General features: G+C 62.4%; 6 protein-coding genes across 6 annotated transcripts; all 6 read left to right on the top strand.

Annotated features, from left to right (window-relative positions):
- Positions 1 to 2978: 2978 nt before the first annotated feature.
- On the top strand, positions 2979 to 3503 carry LSCM1_07704 (uncharacterized protein; the record flags this gene model as incomplete). The annotated part of the gene is made up of 1 exon (XM_067325064.1): positions 2979 to 3503. One exon carries the CDS (start codon positions 2979 to 2981, stop codon positions 3501 to 3503), a length of 525 nt encoding a protein of 174 aa, XP_067181269.1.
- Positions 3504 to 4974: 1471 nt separating this feature from the next.
- On the top strand, positions 4975 to 6459 carry LSCM1_07705 (uncharacterized protein; the record flags this gene model as incomplete). Its single annotated transcript, XM_067325065.1, has 1 exon — positions 4975 to 6459. One exon carries the CDS (start codon positions 4975 to 4977, stop codon positions 6457 to 6459), a length of 1485 nt encoding a protein of 494 aa, XP_067181270.1.
- An 898-nt stretch (positions 6460 to 7357) lies between these two features.
- On the top strand, positions 7358 to 9376 carry LSCM1_07706 (uncharacterized protein; the record flags this gene model as incomplete). The annotated part of the gene is made up of 1 exon (XM_067325066.1): positions 7358 to 9376. One exon carries the CDS (start codon positions 7358 to 7360, stop codon positions 9374 to 9376), a length of 2019 nt encoding a protein of 672 aa, XP_067181271.1.
- Positions 9377 to 9992: 616 nt separating this feature from the next.
- LSCM1_07707 (uncharacterized protein) lies at positions 9993 to 10538 on the top strand (the record flags this gene model as incomplete). Its single annotated transcript, XM_067325067.1, has 1 exon — positions 9993 to 10538. The coding sequence occupies one exon, from the start codon at positions 9993 to 9995 to the stop codon at positions 10536 to 10538; it is 546 nt and encodes a 181-aa protein (XP_067181272.1).
- A 1214-nt stretch (positions 10539 to 11752) lies between these two features.
- LSCM1_07708 (uncharacterized protein) lies at positions 11753 to 14746 on the top strand (the record flags this gene model as incomplete). Its single annotated transcript, XM_067325068.1, has 1 exon — positions 11753 to 14746. One exon carries the CDS (start codon positions 11753 to 11755, stop codon positions 14744 to 14746), a length of 2994 nt encoding a protein of 997 aa, XP_067181273.1.
- Positions 14747 to 15483: 737 nt separating this feature from the next.
- LSCM1_07709 (uncharacterized protein) lies at positions 15484 to 16605 on the top strand (the record flags this gene model as incomplete). The annotated part of the gene is made up of 1 exon (XM_067325069.1): positions 15484 to 16605. One exon carries the CDS (start codon positions 15484 to 15486, stop codon positions 16603 to 16605), a length of 1122 nt encoding a protein of 373 aa, XP_067181274.1.
- Positions 16606 to 18869: the final 2264 nt, after the last annotated feature.

Here is an 18869-nt window from a genome sequence, read left to right on the forward strand (position 1 = left end):
CGTGCCAGTGCGTGTAGAGACACGCTAATGAGAGAGGCGTGAGTCGAGCTGCGCGCCACACAGCTGCCTTTGTATGTCTGTGTGTGCGTACCTCCACGCACACACACACATAAATATATATATATATATATCGACCAACATAGCGAAAAAAGGACTGGGCAGGTGATGGTTTACCGACGAGATCGTCGGCTCCCCCCCCCCACCTCCTTTCCAGAAACCTTTGCCTCGACCTCCTCTCTCCCTCACTATGCTGTAACGTCAGAGGAACGACATGTCGCAGTCAGTGGAAGAGAGGAGAAGCGACTCGAGTCTTCACACCACAGGAATGGCGTGTAGGTTAGGAGGAAGACGAGGCGCGTGCTCCGGATCTGTGCCGCAACAGCACAGCAGAGAGCGAGAGAGAGAGAGGCGGGGGTCGGGGAGGAGAGCCTGGAACGAGACAAGTAGCGGGTACCTCCCACTCTTCCCGCCCTTCCCCCCCCGACCTCTCCTCACCATCTCTGCCATCCCTTGCTCTCTCCCTCTCTAGCGTGTTACTGCCGTGGTCTCGCTCAGGGAAGGGAAAAGACAGCACAAGAAGAAGGGATAGAGAGGCAGGCAGACAGCCCGTCTGTGACTCTATGCCGGTCCTGCTTCGCCCCCATTCGTCTCTGTCTCTGTCTGTCTCTCTCTTTATCGCCGTTTTTTTGTTAATGCTCTTGACTGCCTTTCAGTCGTGTGGTCAGCGCTGCTCCGCCTTCACGAAAGTGCGAAGCACGCCCTCCCCCCTTCCCCCTTGTGCGTTTTTTTGCCCTATTTTCCCCTCCCATCGCCGCCCTTCTCGCCGTTGGCGCGCTCCCCTCCCCCTCCTTCCCTCCTCTTGTTGGAGTGATGGCATCTGCCCGCCTTGGATGGGGGTTGGCGTAACGTGAGCGAGCGCTGTGGGACACACGCACACACACGGTCTTTCTTTGTCTGAACGCGTGTGTGTGCGTGTGTGCGTATACTTATGTGTCTCTGTAAAACGTGCGTGTGTGTCTGTGTGCATCTGTGTGTAAAACGTTTGCGCGCGCGCACCCTCTCATCTCTGTCCCCATCGCATCACCGTGTCCTCTTCCACCTCCCCCCTCCCTCCCTCTTTCCCCCGTCTCGCTCTCGCTCTCGCTCTCTCTCTGGCGCTCTCGCAGATGGCACGCCCCTCCCCCTCCCTCCCCCCTCATTGGCCTACTTAAACCTCTCAAAGTGAACTGAAAAAAAAGAAAAAAGTTGCCGCAGCACAGCGGCAACGCAAAGCGCAGAGAGCCGAGTGTCCCTCGAGGGCTCCTACGAAGTCGTCCTCCGTTGTTCGCCGCGTGATGGCTAACGCTGTTGGTGTCGCTCTGTCTGTGTCAGGCGGGCTACGACGACGCGGGCGGGAGAGGGAGGGAAGGCGCAATGGCAGTGCGAAAGAGCCCTTCGCCCCTCTTTCGACCCCCGTTTTTTTTTTTGGTGTAGAAAAAGCGCTAGGAGCAACAGCAGCGGGTGCCACTCTCAATGGTCCTTCCTGCTCATCACCTCTCTTCCTTCTTCACGGGCACTTCTCTTCGATGTGTATCACCTCACACACACACACGCAGGCACTTATAGGCGTGCCTTTCACCCTTCACCCCCCCTGATGTCATCGTGCTGCTGCGTGCTGCTCTCCTCCCATCCTCCCTCCGCCTTTTATTAGACGAATAGTCGCGCATATATGTTTGGTGGTCGCCACTTGGCTTAGGTTGCTTCTGCCCATTGTGCTGCTCAGTCTCCCGTCGCTTTTGGGTTGCTGTGGCGGCGGCGGCGGCGTCTTCGCAGCTTCTATGTTCGCCGGCAGCCATTTGCCGCGCCTTGTGTGCGGCGTTCTCGAAGCACCGCTCCCTCCCTCCCTCTCTTTCACGTACGGAATCAGGTCCAACGCGTGCCCGTGCACCATCCTGCGTGCACGTGTACCCTTCCCTTCCCTGTATCGGTGCCGTTCGTCGAACCGCGTGTACATCCTTTCATGTCTGCATAGGCGTGTGCGTGCCTGTCTGTCTCTCACTCTCTCTGTCTCTCTGTGCCTGCGTGTGAGTGTGTGTGTGTGTGCCTCTATGCCTGTCTGCCCGCGCATTCGCCGAGGTAAAGGGTCGATGTTCTCCGATGATGCCAATGTTTTCTCTTCCTGTGTTGCGCGCATCACGGCCTCTTCTCTTTTAGCCTCCTCCCCCTGACGCCATCCCTCTCGGTTCTTCTGCTCACTGCCTCCGCCTGCGGCTGCACAGAGTCGTCAAGAGCTCCTGTCACAGATGTATGTGTGCCTTAGCACGTGTGCTCACATATCATATCGCTCTTGTGATGTCGTTTCTGGCGTAGCTCGTACCGCTCCGCATGGTGAAGTGTGGTGCCCACGCCAAGCACGATGAAATGGAAGCGGCAGGGGAGGAGCGGTGCATCGAAGGCCACGCGATCCACTGAACCTTTACGGGGCAGCGAAGGGAGGGCACCTTGTAAGCAGAGGGAGAGGAGGGGGGAGGAAGGAATCGAAGTTGTGTGCGCACCTGATCCACCTACCTGCTTTCGTAGCACCCGCACAGCCATCTGGTTGAACTCTTCCAGATAGCAATGGTGACGTTGAGAGCCCAGCGGCGCACGTGCGTGCTGGCGTGAAGTGCCCTTGGGGGGAGGCTCATCGCTCTCCCTTCTCTTTCCTATTTCTCCCACATGCCTCAAGCACAGATGCGTCTCGACCACGCATGGCGCCGGCGACACAGGAGATAAGAAACAATGTATTGCCTCCGATGCACTCCCTTCACCACCTCCCCCCTCACCATCCCTGACCGCTGACGCGCCTTGCACTGCTGTTACTGCCCGTCACTCACAGGTGTGTTTTTGTGCGGGTGTCTTTGGAAGGGAGGGTGAGCACATACGCGCGAAAAAAATCGGTCGCATCAGCGTAGCGAAGTGCTGCTCCATCGTCACCTTCCCCTTTCTTCCTTTGGTCGATGGAGTCGGCGAGTGCCTCGTCTGCTCCGAAATCGAGCCTCTGCGCTGAGCTCGACGCGCTTGAATCAACGTCGCTGCGGCACCTGTCCATCGACGATGCACTTTGTGTGCTAGACCGGCTCAGCGAGGCAGACGCGGAGCTTCATCGTTGCGCAGGTGTGGTGACCCCCATCGCAGACAGCGGTGAGAGCGCGGTCCCCTGCAGGGCAACAGGAGGCGCTGTACCCTCTGCTGAGGCTTCTTCCGTAGAGACGCTAAAGCAGCTGCGCTTCACCTTTGCCGCGCAGCTGACCGTCACCCAGCAAGACGTACTGATGCGAGTCTTGTACGCATGTATGGCCTCTTGTGCCTCTGGCAGCGCATTACCAAGATGTGAAGCTACTTGCGGGGCTTCGACGGGTACGCATGAGGCTCATGAGCCTCTCTCGCCAGCGGCAGTGCGCCGGCTGTACGAGTGGCACGCGGCCCTGCACGCAGCGGCTGGCGACGGCGCTGTGGTGCGTGCCTTGATGAGTCGATCTTGAGGAATCGCGGACCGAATAAGCGGGTCTGTCTGGGCTGCGTCGGTTTTTTTTTGGCAGTCGTAAAAAGATTTTCACCACCATCAGGTGTGCGGATATGACTCGCCCAAAACTGCGAAATATGAAACCACAAAAAAGACGCATAGGGAGCGCATGCGGCGGTCAGCAGACAGCTCAGTGGCGGTGTGTATGAGGTGAATCTCTTCGAATCGCGCGCAGATGGCGACGAGATTACTTCGCCCCGCCCCCCTCTCTCTCTCACACACACACACCTCATGCATCACCTCCTCTGCTCCATCCCCCTCCCCTCTTTTATCGCTCGCTCGCTCTCTTCTGCATCCCTTTCGCTACGGCTGGCGCTTTCCTCTTGAACTTCTCCCGACACAGGGAAGGCTCTCCTCTCGGTGATTCACCGCCACACACACTCACAACGCCGCGGAATCAGTGGAGTGGGGGGGCAGAGAAACAAATCGCTCCACATGGCTGCGCACACCCACTCGATTCAGCATACACTAGCGGCGGCATCTCTTCTTCCTTCTTCAGAGCTGATAGAGGGGAGTGCCGCAGCTTTTAGTACTCAGGGGCACTGCGCCCCCTCCCACCGGCGCCGACACTTTCGACGGTGATGGGGGCGGGGTGGGGAAAGTCAGGCAGGTCCACCCTTCACACCATAGGCAGCGCCGAGCCGCCCCCCTCCCTGGTGGCAGCAGAGCTGAGCACCCGCCATGTGGGGGACACCAAGGCACTGCATTGCTGCCCATGCCGCCAGCCAGGCACAGGATGACGCTGCGTCGGAGTCGCCCGCGACCGTGCACACGTCCGCGCCATCTGCGTGGTGCGCGCCCCATCCAGCCCTTGCGGCCCACTGGTGTGGGGGCGGCCCGGGTCGCCACGACGGATGCACCGCACGGCAGCCGGCAAAACAGGCGCGGCAGCGAGGCGACCTGTGAGGCGGAGGCTGTGCTCCGGTGACTGAATCGCTGCGTTACGGCGAAGCAGTCTCTCCGCAGCTGTTCCGCGTCAGGGTGCAGTGCATGGGCTTCTGCGTCGGGAGTGGAGGACAGAGTACGGGGGTGCCACTGTCTAGTTGCGATGGGGCGTCGCCTACCTCTCATGTCTGTGTGTATGTGTGTGTGTGTGTGCCTACCGAAAAAAGTGAAGGTTGGCCCGCTGACGAATGCTGCATGAGGGAAGAATGGTGGAGTGGGCTCGTCCGTGTACTCTGCGCTCATGCCATCGTCAGCTGCGCATTTCTGTCTCATCCCCGACCCCTCCTCGCTTCGTTTCTGTCTCAGTGTCATGCTAGCTCCCCCACACACCCACAGTCACACCCGTTTCTGCCCTCTCCCTCCCTCTACTCTCTGCGCTGTGTGCCCATTCCGCGCCAGCTGCGTGGACCTATCGCATTCGGCCCTTTCTCTCGTATTCGCCGCCTCCGCTCTCCCCTCCATCGCCTCCTTCGCCAAAGGAGGAGATGCGCCCGCCCAGCGCGCAGGCAAGCGCTTGCGTATACGCACAGTCGGACCACGCCAAGCGTGTGCCGCCCATCCCGGCCCGCTTTTCGGTGCACAACCGCAGCTTTGCCCAGCACGGCAGCGAGGTTGACGCATACAGTAACCGCGCTGATGACCTTGGCGCCGGTGGCGGCTCCACGACGGCAGCGGAGATGGTGAATGTAGTAGCGTCGGCGGCCCTCTTACTTCCTGGCGCCGGCGGTGGAGTGGCAGCTGGTCCGAGTGTCTCGCCCGTTGCGAGTGCGCGCGAGCGACTGTGTTTCCGGCATTTTCTATGCGTATCGGCCGCGACGGCGCTCATGGGGGTCCTCCTCGTCGCCTGTGTATGGAGGTCTACCGCCGCACACAACATCGATGCCGCCACCGGCAAAGTGCGCCCGCACTCCTTCCAGTACTTCGCGTATTGCTTTCTCGGCGGCAGCGTTGTGGGGCTGGTGCACCTCGTCATGGCCCCGATCGACATCCTCAAGTGCCGTGTGCAGGTGGGCGAATATCGCAGCTTTCAGGAAGGCTTCCTGCATCTGTTTCGCGTGGAGGCGAGCGGCTCCGCCTACCGTGTGATACCGCTGCTCTTCCGCGGGTGGCTGCCGATGCTGTGGGGGTACTGCCTTCAGGGCTCCCTCAAGTTTTCTCTCTACGAGATTCTCAAGTACGCGCTGCTGACCACCCCTGCAGAGGCAGAAGCGAGGGCGAAGGAGGCGGCGGCGGTGGCGGCCAGTGTGCCCGTGTCGTCGCCGACCGCGCACGCGTCCGGTGTCTATCAGTTCTTCGCCTTTCTCTTCTCGAGCTGCTTGGCAGAGACAGTCGCAGATCTCGCGCTGGCGCCGTGGGAAGCGGTGAAGATCCGCATGCAGACGTTGGCGTCCTTTCCGGTGCACCTCCGCGTTGCCCTGCCACGCATGTGGGAGACGGAGGGGCTGCACGGCTTCTATAAGGGGCTCGTCCCGCTCTGGTGCAGACAGGTGCCGTACACGATGATGAAGTTTTCGTCGTTCGAGTGCATCGTCGGTGGATTGCCGGGCCTCTTCACGCGCCTGGGCCTCATGGACGCCGCAGCGCCGAGCGTTGTGGACAAGCTCGTGGTGAGCATGCTCGCTGGCGTGCTGGCGGGGCTGCTCTGCGGCGTCGTGTCTCACCCAGCGGACACGGTGCTCTCCAAGATGAACCAAAGGCCATCCGCATTCCCATCGAGCGCCGCCCCACTTTTGGCGAGCATCGTCTCGGACGTGTCGTGCGCCGGCATGAGCCATGGCAAAGCCAGTCTCATGCCGGGCGGCGCGGCGCACAGTCTTCTCGACGTAGTGCATGAGGTTGGGTGGCACGGGATGTGGAAAGGCTTGACGCCCCGCCTGCTCATGGTAATATCACTGACGGCGCTGCAGTGGGTGACGTATGACGGCTTCAAGGTGTGGGCGGGGCTGCCGACCACCGGAGATGCCAAGTAGTGCGGCCAATGCAGAGGCACGGGACTTGGCGAAGAAAGCGCCACAAGTAAAGCATCGGAAGGTAGCCGAACGTGACCAAAGGCAATCTGTGCGCAGACACACCGATCGCATTTATGTCTCCGTACGTAAGCACATGCAAGCGCCATCGTTGCTGCGGTTGCTAGGCAGCCCTTTGCGTTGAACCGAGTAGAGAACGGGCGATCAGAACCTCCCACATAAATTTAGTGTGTGAGCTTCTGTGCATCTCTCTCTCTCTGTGTGTGTGTGCAGTGCAGTGTAGACAGTCGCTGAGAGGGAGAGGATGGGGCATGGTGCGAGAAAAGCACTGCCGCCCGCCTCCGCCTCTCTTGCTGTTGCTCTCCATGCTCTTCGCGGTAGACATCAGGCGAAGCACCGCGAGAGGGCGCGCGTCGCTGGCAGCTCTATACGCCCTTGAGTGGATCTTATCGAAAGGAAACGTGCACCGACATATGTAGCAACCCCTCTATCCTTCACCCCTTTGGTGGATGACGCAGCACCACAGAAAGGGTGCCGGAAAGCGAAGCTTTAGGGGGAGGCACCTGTGCCCCTTGTTATCGACGCGATCTGCAACGCGTCACTACTGCGGACTCTCCAAAGCTCTGCTGACAGCCGTGCGCCGTTCCCCACGCCCCGGATCCCGTGACACATCTGCTCGCCCCCATCTCCTTTTTCCGTTGTCTTCCCACCACCGGCACGACGTGAGGAAGGCTTTTCCTCTCGGTGATCCGGTGCTCACTCACCCGCACAATTCACACACACACAGAGAGAGAGACAGAGGAGGGAGGGAGGGCATGCCGACAACCCCCCTGAAGGAGTACGCGAGCGAGAAAGCTGCCACCCCATTCCCAGAGACATCACCCACCCCCATATCGCCCACATGATGGACCGAAGCGCCACGTGCATCCCATCTCGTGTTCTCCGTTTGCCCCCGCCACTGCTGCAACGGCGCGGCTCCAGATGGGTGTCCGTGCAGCCGTCGCCCGATCGCGCCAGTCTGCTTCTCCGCGGCCGCAGAGAATGTCAGCTGCGTGCCGCCGGCCTGGCAACGTTGCCCAGCAGCCCTAAGAGCGACGATGCGCCTCGCTGGGCGGCGCAACCGTGGAGTGAGCGTGGCTCTGTGGGCAGCAACGCTGTGGGTGAAAGAGGTGGGGGGCCGTGCATCGTCCTGCCACAGCCACACCGCGACCTGACGTCCTCTTGCTGGCTCTCCACAGGTCTCAACACCTGGGAGAAGAGTGGTGGTGAGGAAGCCGCAGGTGACCATTTCGACCCTGGTGCTGTGGTGGGACTCGGCGACGCTGCCTCGATGGTCACCATTATGCGCCCTTCCCCATTCAGCAGAACGCCGCCAGCGCACGGCGCGGCCTCCACGTGGCTTCAGGCCACCATCTTCCTAGAGGACGAAGAGGACGCGGTGTTTGCGAGCAGCGCGTCCGTGGCGTTGCGCCACCAGCACTACGATCCTCACGAGGTCACGGCACCTGGACGACCGTGCCCGTCGCGGTATGCTCCGCCGGTAGCGCCAGCTTGGAAAGCGGTAGAAGCGATCCTGCCGTGCAGCTATGCATCAAGTCGCGTCAGCAGTGGCCTTACAGACATGTACATCCTCTGCCAGCGCGCGGATGACGCCTACACGGGCAGCGGAGTTGCTGCCGTCGGACGCTCCGCCAGGCGGCCGTGCAGTGGCGTGTGGCTGGCCTCGGTGCAGCGTGAGTCGTCGTGGCGAGTGCCGCTGGCGATGCCGCCCGGGGAGGACCAAGACGCAATAGACAGCAGTGCCGACGGTGCTGCCGCGTGTTCCTCAGCAGAGCTGCGGCACGCCGCGCGGCGCACACCGCGCTTGTTCGACGTACGTCGGCGCCTCGATCCTCCTCTCGAGAGTGCCTCACTGCACAAACCGCCCAGCCGTCGCCCCACATCAACACCGGCGCCGGCGTATCAACGCGCGAGTAACACTGAGGCAGGGCCGATGGGCCTCGTCTTCGCTGCTGCTTTTCGTCGCCACGTCGGCCTCTACACCGCTGCTACCGTCACCCCAACGGTGTTCTTTGAGTTGCCACCGTGGGTGGCAGGGGGAGGAGGTAGTGCTACTGCTGGTGCTGGTGCCGCCATCTCGCCGGGTCGGCGGTGCTCGAGCTGGTCTGTGGCGTCTGTTGTGGAGGCACCGTCCCCCCCAGCAGCAGTGCTCCCGCAGACGTCATCGATCGTCGGCCGCAGTGACTATTCGTATATCGTGACGCTGATGCGCGATCAGCGCTGCGGGCGGGGGAACGGTACTCAATCAGCTCGCCCAAATGCGGAGCGCTGTGCACAGTCGTCTCAGAGTAATGCGAACAACAACGGCAACGACAGCGACAAGTGCAGCTCGCACTGCTCCTCATCCGGCAGCTGCTGGTGGTTGCTGTACGACTGCAGGAAACCGTCCGCACCGGTATGGGCAGCCGAGGAGGCGCTCGAGGCACCACCGGCCCTTGACGATGATGTGTGGCACGATGCGCCTGTTGTTACGGAGTGGCTCGCATCACCGCCACGGTCACCTGTGTCGCGAGCCGACTTTCACCGCAGTTCTCTATGCATGACGTACGTCCCGCTCGAGACGACTCCCGTGGACGGCTCGCGCCCTCTTGCGGTGCCGTCGGCGGGCGGTGTAGCGGTAGTGCTTGATAGTGGGGCGAGGATACCCGACGGCGCCGGCTTGGATGCGGATGACGACAGCGCAGGAAGTGTCCAGGAAGATTCCGTCCTCGCCCCTATCATGTATGAGCTATCACCGCCGCGCTCTTTACTATCACCAACGTTCGGCACTACTGGGGTTGTAACCGCGAGGCCGCCACGCGTGCGGGCGCTTATGTTTGCTCATGGCGTTCTTCACTACGCGTGCGAGGAGGCGCTTTAGCTGCGGGCGCGGACGAGTGGATAATACGAAGAATTCTCCGTGACACCCCCCAAAAAATCTCCGGCGGCAGCACTCCCCTCACTTTCTTCGCCACCATCCATCAAGCTTTGCCCGCGCCGAAGAACGCGGCGTAAGGCGAGCAGCCTCGGCAGGTGCCACTGCAGCGTCTTGCATGAAGAGTGGGATAGGATGTGCCGGTGGAGATGACGAAGCGCCGACGGCTTTTAGAACTGCGTGTGAGTGTTCCTATGGGAGACTTCGGGAGAGGAATGGTCTGAGATCTGCGTCTCCCACCCACCCCCATCACCCCGCCCCTCTCTCCTCCGCAAGGGATGCTTGGGGGTAGGCCCCGCCGCTCAGCGGCGCGTCTTCATCAGCGCCCCCGAATCTGTTCCTTCGCTTTCTGCGTTCGTTCGTGTTGAGCACCGCCTCCCCACCACCACCACCACCCCTTCTATCGGCCTTTACACCGCCCCGCCCTCCTCCACACACACACACACACGGACACTCGCGCACTCTCCACTCTGTCACCTCCCACCCACCCGACAGCTGACGGCCCTTCCCACCGGCGCAACGAACGCTTCCCCCTCCCCCCTTGTCCTCTGGCCCTCCGTCGATGCGCTCGGTGAGGCGCGCCCTCCCCCTCTCTGTGGGCGGTCGCCTTGCCTGCCGAGCGCGACGGTCTCCAGCGACGGCACAAGCCGCCCTCGTCATCAAGTACTCGCTCTCTGGGCCCATGGCTCTCTGCTCCTCGTCATCGTTGTCTATGGCCGCAGCAGCGCACCAGATATCTGCGGCGCCGTTTCATTCCTCTCTCGTCCACCGCGCGCCATCAGACGTGACGGACGACCTCGCTAAGGATCTGCACGACATCATACATCGCGACCGCGTCGTCGTCTTCCTGACCGGCACCCCAGAGCACCCGCGGTGCCGCTTTACGGCGCAGCTGGTCGACCTCCTCAACCAGCTCGGCCTCCGGTACAGCTTTTTCGACATCATGGCGGACGATGAGGTGTGTGAAGGGCTCAAGGCCTACAGTGACTGGCCGACGTACCCGCAGGTGTACGTGGATGGCGAGCTGCTCGGTGGCTATGATATTTGCAAGAAGATGATGCTGGACGGCACGTTGACGGGTATGCTGAGGGAGAAGGACCTCATGTGAGAAGACCTGAATGAGGGTGGGCGGATGGGGATGGGGAAACAACTGCGCAGCGCCGCGGCTGCAGTGTGAGAGCGTGGGGGGAGTGAATAGGGGAGCCACCACCATCGCCCTCTAACCGTCGTGCAGATGCTTCGAGGAAGTTCGTCTCAGATCGGCCTTTGCGCTGCCCGCAGTATTTCGCTAAGGCTGCTGCTGCGCCTGAGACGCGTCCTCCCCTCCACCCCGCCACGTGAGCGTGCCGTAAGGGAAAGCACATCGCAGGCAACACCCTTGGCAGTCAGCGAACCGACTCGGCTCGGGGCGAGGGGCGCACGCCGCCACACCGCGTGCGGAAGCCGCAGCCGCCCGACGTGGGTGCAGCTGCATGCCGCCTCTACTGGCGGCCGCCCCTTCCGCCGGTTAGCGGCTGCTGTTCTTTTCTTCTCCTGCCGACCGGCCGACGCCGCCGTTAACGGCCAGCGCGTTTTCGTGCACGCAGGGGTTAACTTGACAAGTAATGGTGAGCGGCCCCTTTTCCCTTCGCGACGCATGGGGGGGGCGCACGCGGCGAGAGCGAGTGGGGTGTGGGTACGAGGGCGAGAGCCTGTAATGACGATCATACGCATGCTGCTAAAGGCATGCCGTGCCCCTCCCAACGCTTCTCTGCGCGTCTCACGGACTGGCATACACAGGTGCACACGCGCGCAGGCGCCTCGAGCGCCATGTCACGTGCCCGCTTAAGCGGATGTCAAGGCCTCCGCAGCGTCACTGGCCTGTTGACATGGCCGCCGCATGCACCCTGCGCGCACATAGATAAACGCGCTGAGCAACCGTAGAACACGTACCCTCACACAAAGAGCACCGAAAGGTCGCTTACAACACTCGAAGCTCTCAAGCGTGCCCCTTGCCCGTTCTTGCCCACCCAGCGCTACCCATAATCATTGCGGCACACAGCGAATCACACCTGCAGGAGCAGGCAGGAACCCTTTTACAGTCTGCCGTCCTTTTCGCTGCCGCCGCCATCCACAACGACTTTCATCGCGCGCTCTCTCTCTCCCCTCTCCGCCGCTTCCTGTATCTCATCCGCAGCGCAGCCTCGTGCGCTCTCCCTCTCTTTCGTGCTCTCCGGCGCCCATCTCCGTTTCCGTGGCACCGTTGCCACACCACGTCGCCACGAATATCCTTAAATATATACATATATACGCTTATCCCTTCCCGGGACTGCTGGGATCATCATGCGAGGCGAGCGAGGCGGTGGCAAGGCGACGAGTGCCACAACTACTGGGCGGCCAGCAGCCCCCGCGGCAGCGGCGAGCAGCAACGCGTGGATGGATGCGCTCTGGCAGCTGCATTGCGGCACGCCCCTCGCCGGCGCGGTGCGCTACACTGATGCCGTCGTCGAAGCCATGTGGGGCGTATTTCAGCCGCTGCTGATCGAGTTGGACGTGTACCCGCTCGCCATGCCCGAACTGCAGCCAGAGTCGGTGACGGCGACGACAGCCGCCACCGTTCCCTTCACGGACTTCATCATTTTGCGTCTTGTGGAGCCGACAGCGCCTGCGAGGCACGGCCACAGCCACCGCGGCGGGGGCGTGGAGGAGGACCCGGCCAGCGAGTTGGGCAACGCACTAACTCCGGTGATGCGCACAGCACTGCTCGAGCAGCCGCGCATTGTACTCGCCCTCTTCGAGTTCTTCGTCGCGGTGTGGCTGTACCAGCACGACGCGCGGCAGCTCAGCACGTCAGGAAATGTGCAGTGTGACAGGCAACGCCAGGGCGGCCGTGGTGCACCAAGCACCGCGTCTGCTGCAAGCGCATCAACAGCATCGAGGGCACCGGCACTTCGCCGTGTCTACGCGGCTGTATGTGGTGATATTCGCCACGCAACACCGTTCGACCACCTCGGCGCAGCGCAACTTGGGCGTCTGCTGACGGTCAAAGGAACAGCGGTGCGCATGAGCCCGACGCGGATCTCCTGTCTCCGTATGTTGTACCGCTGCGGTCACTGCGGTGCCGTGAAGGAGCAGGCAACCGAGGACGGTGTGCTGACCTACCCAGGTCCGTGCGCGAGCGTGCGCTGCCGCGGCTACAAGTGGGCCCCACTAACGGACCAGGCGGTATGCGAAGAGGTGCAGTTGCTGCGGCTGCAGGAGCACACATCTTTTTTCGACGCATCGACGTCGCCGAGCGGTGGCAGCGGTGCTACTCAGCAACACGGCGGTAGTGTCACTGGAGGCGCCACTGACGACAGTGACAGCCAACGAATGGGTAATGGTGGCATGCATGTCATGATTGAGGTGGAGTTGCGGCCACCGTGGCTCGACGCCGTCACGGTCGGCGACTGCGTCTGCGTGTGTGGCGTACTGGAGACGCGGCGGGGTGAGGGTAAGCAAGGTAGTGGCATGCAGCAGGTGTGCCTGCGCGCTAGGGCGGTGCGGAGTCTGCGCAGTCAGGAGTCCTTTGCCAGCACATCTTCCTTGAGCAGCATTGCAGCGATGCAACGCCGTCAGCGCGGCGGGGCGCTCCTCGCCGCGGCCGTGGGTCCCGGGGGTCGCCGTGATGGCCCATGGCGGCCGGGCCAAGGCGGCGGCGCGGCCATCCTCGCAGATGGCACCGGCACCTGTGGTGCTTTTCTGGGCAACGATGAAGGGGCAGCGGAAGACGCGCTGGCACTTGGCACTCCCGCACAGCTCGTCGGAGTTGGTCCGGTGCCCGCGGCGTCTGCCATCACCGCGCTGCCGTCGTGCGCCCGTGTCTCCTCCTGCGGCTTTGACAGCTGGTCCGCCGAGGAGACAGGGAGGTTCTACGAGGCTGTTCGTCACCCACAGTGGTTCGCGCGGCTGACGGCCTCAGTGGCGCCGTCGATCTTCGGCATGGAGCTGGTGAAGCAGGCGCTGCTGCTTTCCATTGTCGGCGGCAACCGTGACAAGAATGGTGGCGAGACGCGCAGCAGCATCCATGTCCTGCTGGTCGGCGATCCGGGGCTCGGTAAGTCACAGCTGCTTCGTGCGGCCTGCGCTGTGGCGCCACGTAGCGCGTTCGTGTGCGCACACACATCGTCGTCCTGCGGTCTCACCATGACCCTCACCCGGGACCCCGTTTCCGGCGAGACAACCTTCGAGGCCGGGGCTGTCGTGCACGGAGATGGTGGCATCACTTGCCTCGACGAGATCGATAAGGGCGTGCACGAGCACAAAGCACTGCTTGAGGTCATGGAGCAAGAGACGGTGAGCCTCGCCAAGGCAGGCATGATTTTCTCGATGCCTGTGCGCACCTCCGTGCTGGCCGCCGGCAACCCTATTGGCGGCCGCTTTGACGTGAGCAAGTCCCTCGCCGCCAACGTCAACCTCTCCCCCGCGCTGCTCAGTCGCTTCGACGTCATCGCGTGCCTGCGCAACCCGCACGGGACCAGCAGCGAGGCGCAGCAAGCGCTAACGGACCACGTTCTCCAGTGGCATCGGCGCGGCCCCGGGGGTGGGGCTAACGGCGAGGGCGGCGATGGTGACGGCCGAAGCTTTCAGCGCGGCGCCTCAGCACGCGGTGGCGGCGCGGGTACTCTGCCGCTTCCGCTCGTGCAGCGCTTTCTGCTCTTTAGCCGCTCGCAGTGTCAGCCAACCCTTTGCCCTGAGGCGTGCGACGTCTTGCAGGCGCACTACCTTGCGCAGCGCCAGCACCTCCCCGAGCCGCAGCACGGGCTCACGCACGGAATCATGGGTGGCGGTGGTGCTGGTGAAGCAGGCCGATTGTCCAACCGTGGCAGTTTGTCGGGGTCATCCTCCGCACGGGCCTTGGGGCTCGAGGCCAGCGTCACCCCACGTTACTTGCAGGCGCTCATCCGTGTCGCGGAGGCGCGCGCCAAGCTCGAGTTGCGGCATGTGGCCACTCGAGAAGATGCCGAGTACGCTGTGCACCTGCTACAGGCGTGCCTACACTCCTTTGATGGTCTTGCCACACCGGGCTCAGCCGTGGTGGGTGCTGCCGCAGGCTCGGCGGGTGCCGCCTCAGGCAAGAGGCCCGCAAAGCTGAGCCAGCGCGACGCCGTACTGCAGCGACTCCAGCTTGCAATCGTGGAGGAGAACCACGGCGTAAATCTGTTCACGGAGCAGGCTATCCTAAGCGTGTGCGAGTCGGTCGGGTGCCGCAGCGCCGCTGCAATGCTGCGCCAACTGAACGAGTATGGATTTCTCTTACAGAATGGCAGTGGAAAGTATTGCCTGCGTGGGTGCTGAAGTGCGTCTACGCGGGCGGGGCGGGGGCGATGCGAAGGGGGAGGTGAGCGACTGACGCTAACGCAGATGTATGCGTGCCTGTACTTTCGCTCGCCCTGCGCCCTACCCTTCCTCGATGGCTCTCTCCGCCGCGATCCTCTTCCTACGCCTCGGTGGTGTGTCTGTGTGTAGATGTGTGTGTGTGTGTGCTCGCTCGCCTTTTCAGGCACGCAGACGCAGCTGCCCCTCGCTCACCACCACCACCACCACGAGCAAGCGCACACGTGCACAAGCTGAGAGGGCGCGGGACATGTAGGGCAGCCCTCATCCGCTCGACGTGTCGCCTGCTGGTGATCACTTAGCGGGGCATAATCGATACAGTAATGGATGTGCCCCTCCCCCGAAACACCCGCTGCCGCGGGAAGACAATTCCTGTACATGGGCGAAAAAAACGCGCAACGGATACGTTTGTGTGTGTGTGTCGAGGAGTGCGTGATGGCGGCCGTCCTCCACTGCCGCTCTCGACGCCCCCTTAGGGTATAGCCTCTCTACGAAGTCCCCTCCCTTCCTCCATCCCTTTCTATCTCGTAGCGCCATCGATTTCGTCGGGCAGTGGCCGCTCGCTGATTATTCGCCTAATACGCGCACACGCACACGCACACGTGCCCCAGTACCGCCGTCTCCCTCCCTCTTTCTTTCTCCCATCACCGTCCCCTCCCTTCTTCCCGCACGCTTGTCATCCCCTTTAGAGGTTATCAATGCTGAAGAGCTCCGCCTTGCTGCTGCGTCGCGGTAAGCCGCGTCCGCGGGCCGGCATGTTCCCGGAGAAGTACCGCCGCGTCCCGGCGCTGCTGAAGCCGCAGCAGGGTGGCCAGCAGTATTTCAGTGAGTTTCTGATCCGCTCCGCGAACGACGCGCTAGAGGCACAGCAGCAACGGCAACAGCAGGAGGGGTACGACTTGGCCTCCCGTGCAGGTGGGGCTCGTGCGGCGCGAATCCTTGACGGTGTCGATGCGGTCGCCAACCGTGGCATTCATGGCGGCGAAGCCAGCGGCATGCACCTACGCCTACCGCAGGCGGACATTGCCGGGGTGCTGCAGCGCAGTCGTGCAGAGACGATAGAGGCAGAGCTGAAGCAGTTGGTCGCTCAGGACGGCTTCGTGTCACAGCGTGGTTTCAACGAACGCATGTGGTACGAGCAGGAGCATCGCCGCCTGCGCTCGCTTGGTGAAGGAGCGGTAACAAGCCCCGGCAAAGGGGAAGCAGCGGCAGAGGCATCCGCGTCGATGGAAGAGGAGGCGACGGAGGGGCGTGCGCTACCGGAGCGCATCCTCGGCGACGACTATTTTCAAAGCAAGTTCGGCTACTCACTGCTGAAGGGGCAGTCGGCGGATGTGTCGGCGGCGGCGGACAGCATCAGCACCTACGCACAGCTAGATTTGTGGGGTGAGATGCCGAAGTACAACCGTGATACGGTGTTTCTGTACCTGGTGTCGCGCCGCCGCAACACGTACGCCGTCGCCTACGACTACGAGGGCAAACGGCTGCTGCCAACGTACACGGCGGGCAACCGCGGACTGAAGGGCGGCGACCGCGGCTTTCGCGGAGACGGCTCGACAGATAATGGCCACCAAGTGACCAGCATGTACCTGAATGACCTACTGCCAAAGATTCGTGAGGCGCGGGCCGCGAGTGGGCGCCCGCTGGGCCGTGGCGAGAAGATCGAACTTGTGGTGCGCGTGATGGGCTTCTACAATGGTCGGCAGGGTGCCGTGCGGGCCGTGCAGGATCGCAGCACCGACTTCTGTGTTCGCTTCTTGGAGGATGTCACGCCGTTCCCGCTGAACGGGCCGAAGATGCCGCGTGGTGTCTTTCGCTGAAGCGTGCTGTCTGTGAGGCTCTTCCTGCGTATCCGCGTGGCCGCTGCTCTGCCGCGGCTGCTGATGCGCATTTCTTTTTTTTCTTTCGACCTCCTCCCCTCCCCGCGGTGCGCTGCAGCGGCTCGGGACTCGGCGCGCGTTGCCAGCAAACGAAGAGAGCTTCTCGGCCACCAGCGCATTCACTGGCAGTGCCTCTTCGTCCTTCTCTTCGGCTCCCACACACACACCTCCTCTCCTCTCTCTCTCCCTCTGTCTGTCTGTCTGAGGAAAAGGCGCATGTGTCTCTGCGAACGTGCAGGATCAAGCGACTTGGAAAGGATTGCGAAGCGGGGAGGGGGGCGCATCGATGCCAAGACGGCACGTCGCAATGCTCTTGTTCAGGGGGGGAAGAGAGGCTGAGAAGGGTAACGAGTGCGCTTTAGCGCTATGGGAGGAGGATAAGGACGGTGGAACTAACGAGCAATGCACGCCCCAATCGCAGCGGTGGCACACGCCCAGTTGAGCGGCGTGAGGAGTAGTGCAGTATTTCACAGGCCGGTTGCAGGTCATGACGCATGTCAGTCTCCCTGCCAACACGTCAGCGCGTCGCATTGTGCGCGCTGACACATGAGTGAATGCACACTCAGCTCTCGCCCCCCCAGCTCTCTCTCCTCTCTCTTTTCGAGCTGCCTCTCCTTCGCTGCTGTGAGTCGAAGCGGTAAATTCTGTGTCCGTCATGGCAACGTAACGGACGACTCCGCGCACGGAAACGGTAGCATGGAACTCCGTCATCAGGGGGTCTACAACGCCTTGTGCATGCCTCCGACAAGGATCTGTACGACCGTTGGCCGCCTCCACCTCCCTCCCCCACCGCCACCACCACAGGGGTGCGGCTGCAGGCAGTTCGCCATTGGGGGACCGTTCGTTGACATGCCTCCTGTCGCGGATGAAGCGTGGGGCCCGGTGACCTGACTGGAGGGAAGGCATGGAGGGCGAGGGGGAGTCTCTGGTATCGCTGCGCCCGCAGCCCCTCGCGGAGCCCTGCCGCTCCTGTCGAGAAAAGATGTCGCGCTATTCGGGGCGGCGGGCGTCACAGAATGCGCCTGTGGCCGCAGTGGCATGGCAGGCTCTGCCCGTCCTTTTCCCACCCCTCTATGGCAGAGCAGACGCAGGATTAGGTCAAGAGACGGTGCAGCTTGTGACCATGGTAGGTGCGCAAGCGGCTCGGCTCAAAGGGATGCAGGGGCGGCGTCCAGCTGAACTGCTCGCCGCTGCAGCGCGCACTGCGCCACGCCGGTGGAGTGACAGAGCTGAAAGCGCCACTCTCTCCTGGCATCATCGACTGGCCACCCCCTCCAACGCAGCGCGGCGGCCAACAGAGTCGAAGATTTGGGCCGCAGAGCGCTTGAGTAGCGGCCTTAGCAACGGTAAGACTAACGATGCCCCGCCCCCCTCTCAACCACCACCAGACACTCACACACACGCACACAAGCCCGCGTGTGTGCGTTCGCACGGGCCGGCTGCGACGTCATAGCGAAAGCTGTCTGCCTCAGAGGGAGAGAGGGAGAGGGAGAGCGAGCCGCCATTGCGCCGACGCGCGTTGGGAAGTCGGCCCCCGCTGACTGTGTAAAACGCAGCAGAGCACTCAGCGGTGCGGCGCGCCTTTGCGGCCTTTTCTCTCCCCCTTTCTTGTCTGCCGCAGCTGCGGCTTCACCTTTCCGGGGACGGCACGTTTGCGCTCGCTGCTATCCGAAAGGAGCGCTCCGGCACACACTGACGGCGGCAGCGACGAGCCCTTGCCGTGCCTCACCCGCAGGCCGCTGCATAAAATACAGTGAAGAGCCCCGCAGACGGGCCGAGTCGCGATTGTGTGCACAAAACGCGTAAGAGGTCCAACTGGGTGACACACGGAGGGTGGAGGGTGGCGGTCAGCTGGGCGGATGGTCGGCACCGCGCTCTCGTCCGTGCAGGGGCGCAACGCATTTTTGTGCGCGTCGATTCGCCCATGCGGGAGCGATGCGCCTTGTGCCTGGCGCTGACGGGCCCGGTGTAGGCGGCCAGATGGCGCACACAGGTCGCACCGTCAGCGGATGGGATCGCATGCGGGCACGCGAACGCGCTCATGGCCTCGACGTGCAACTCTTTCTGTCTCTCTTTCCCCCGTCTTTCCCCTCTCTCGACGCGTGGCGAAGGGAAGAAGGTCGTATTCCTCCGTACACTGTGCCACTGACACGCCACGTCGACGATTTGTTCTCGATATATAAATATATATATACATACATACA

Source organism: Leishmania martiniquensis, chromosome 5, assembly GCF_017916325.1.
Source record: "Leishmania martiniquensis isolate LSCM1 chromosome 5, whole genome shotgun sequence".
NCBI classification, from domain to species: domain Eukaryota; phylum Euglenozoa; class Kinetoplastea; order Trypanosomatida; family Trypanosomatidae; genus Leishmania; species Leishmania martiniquensis.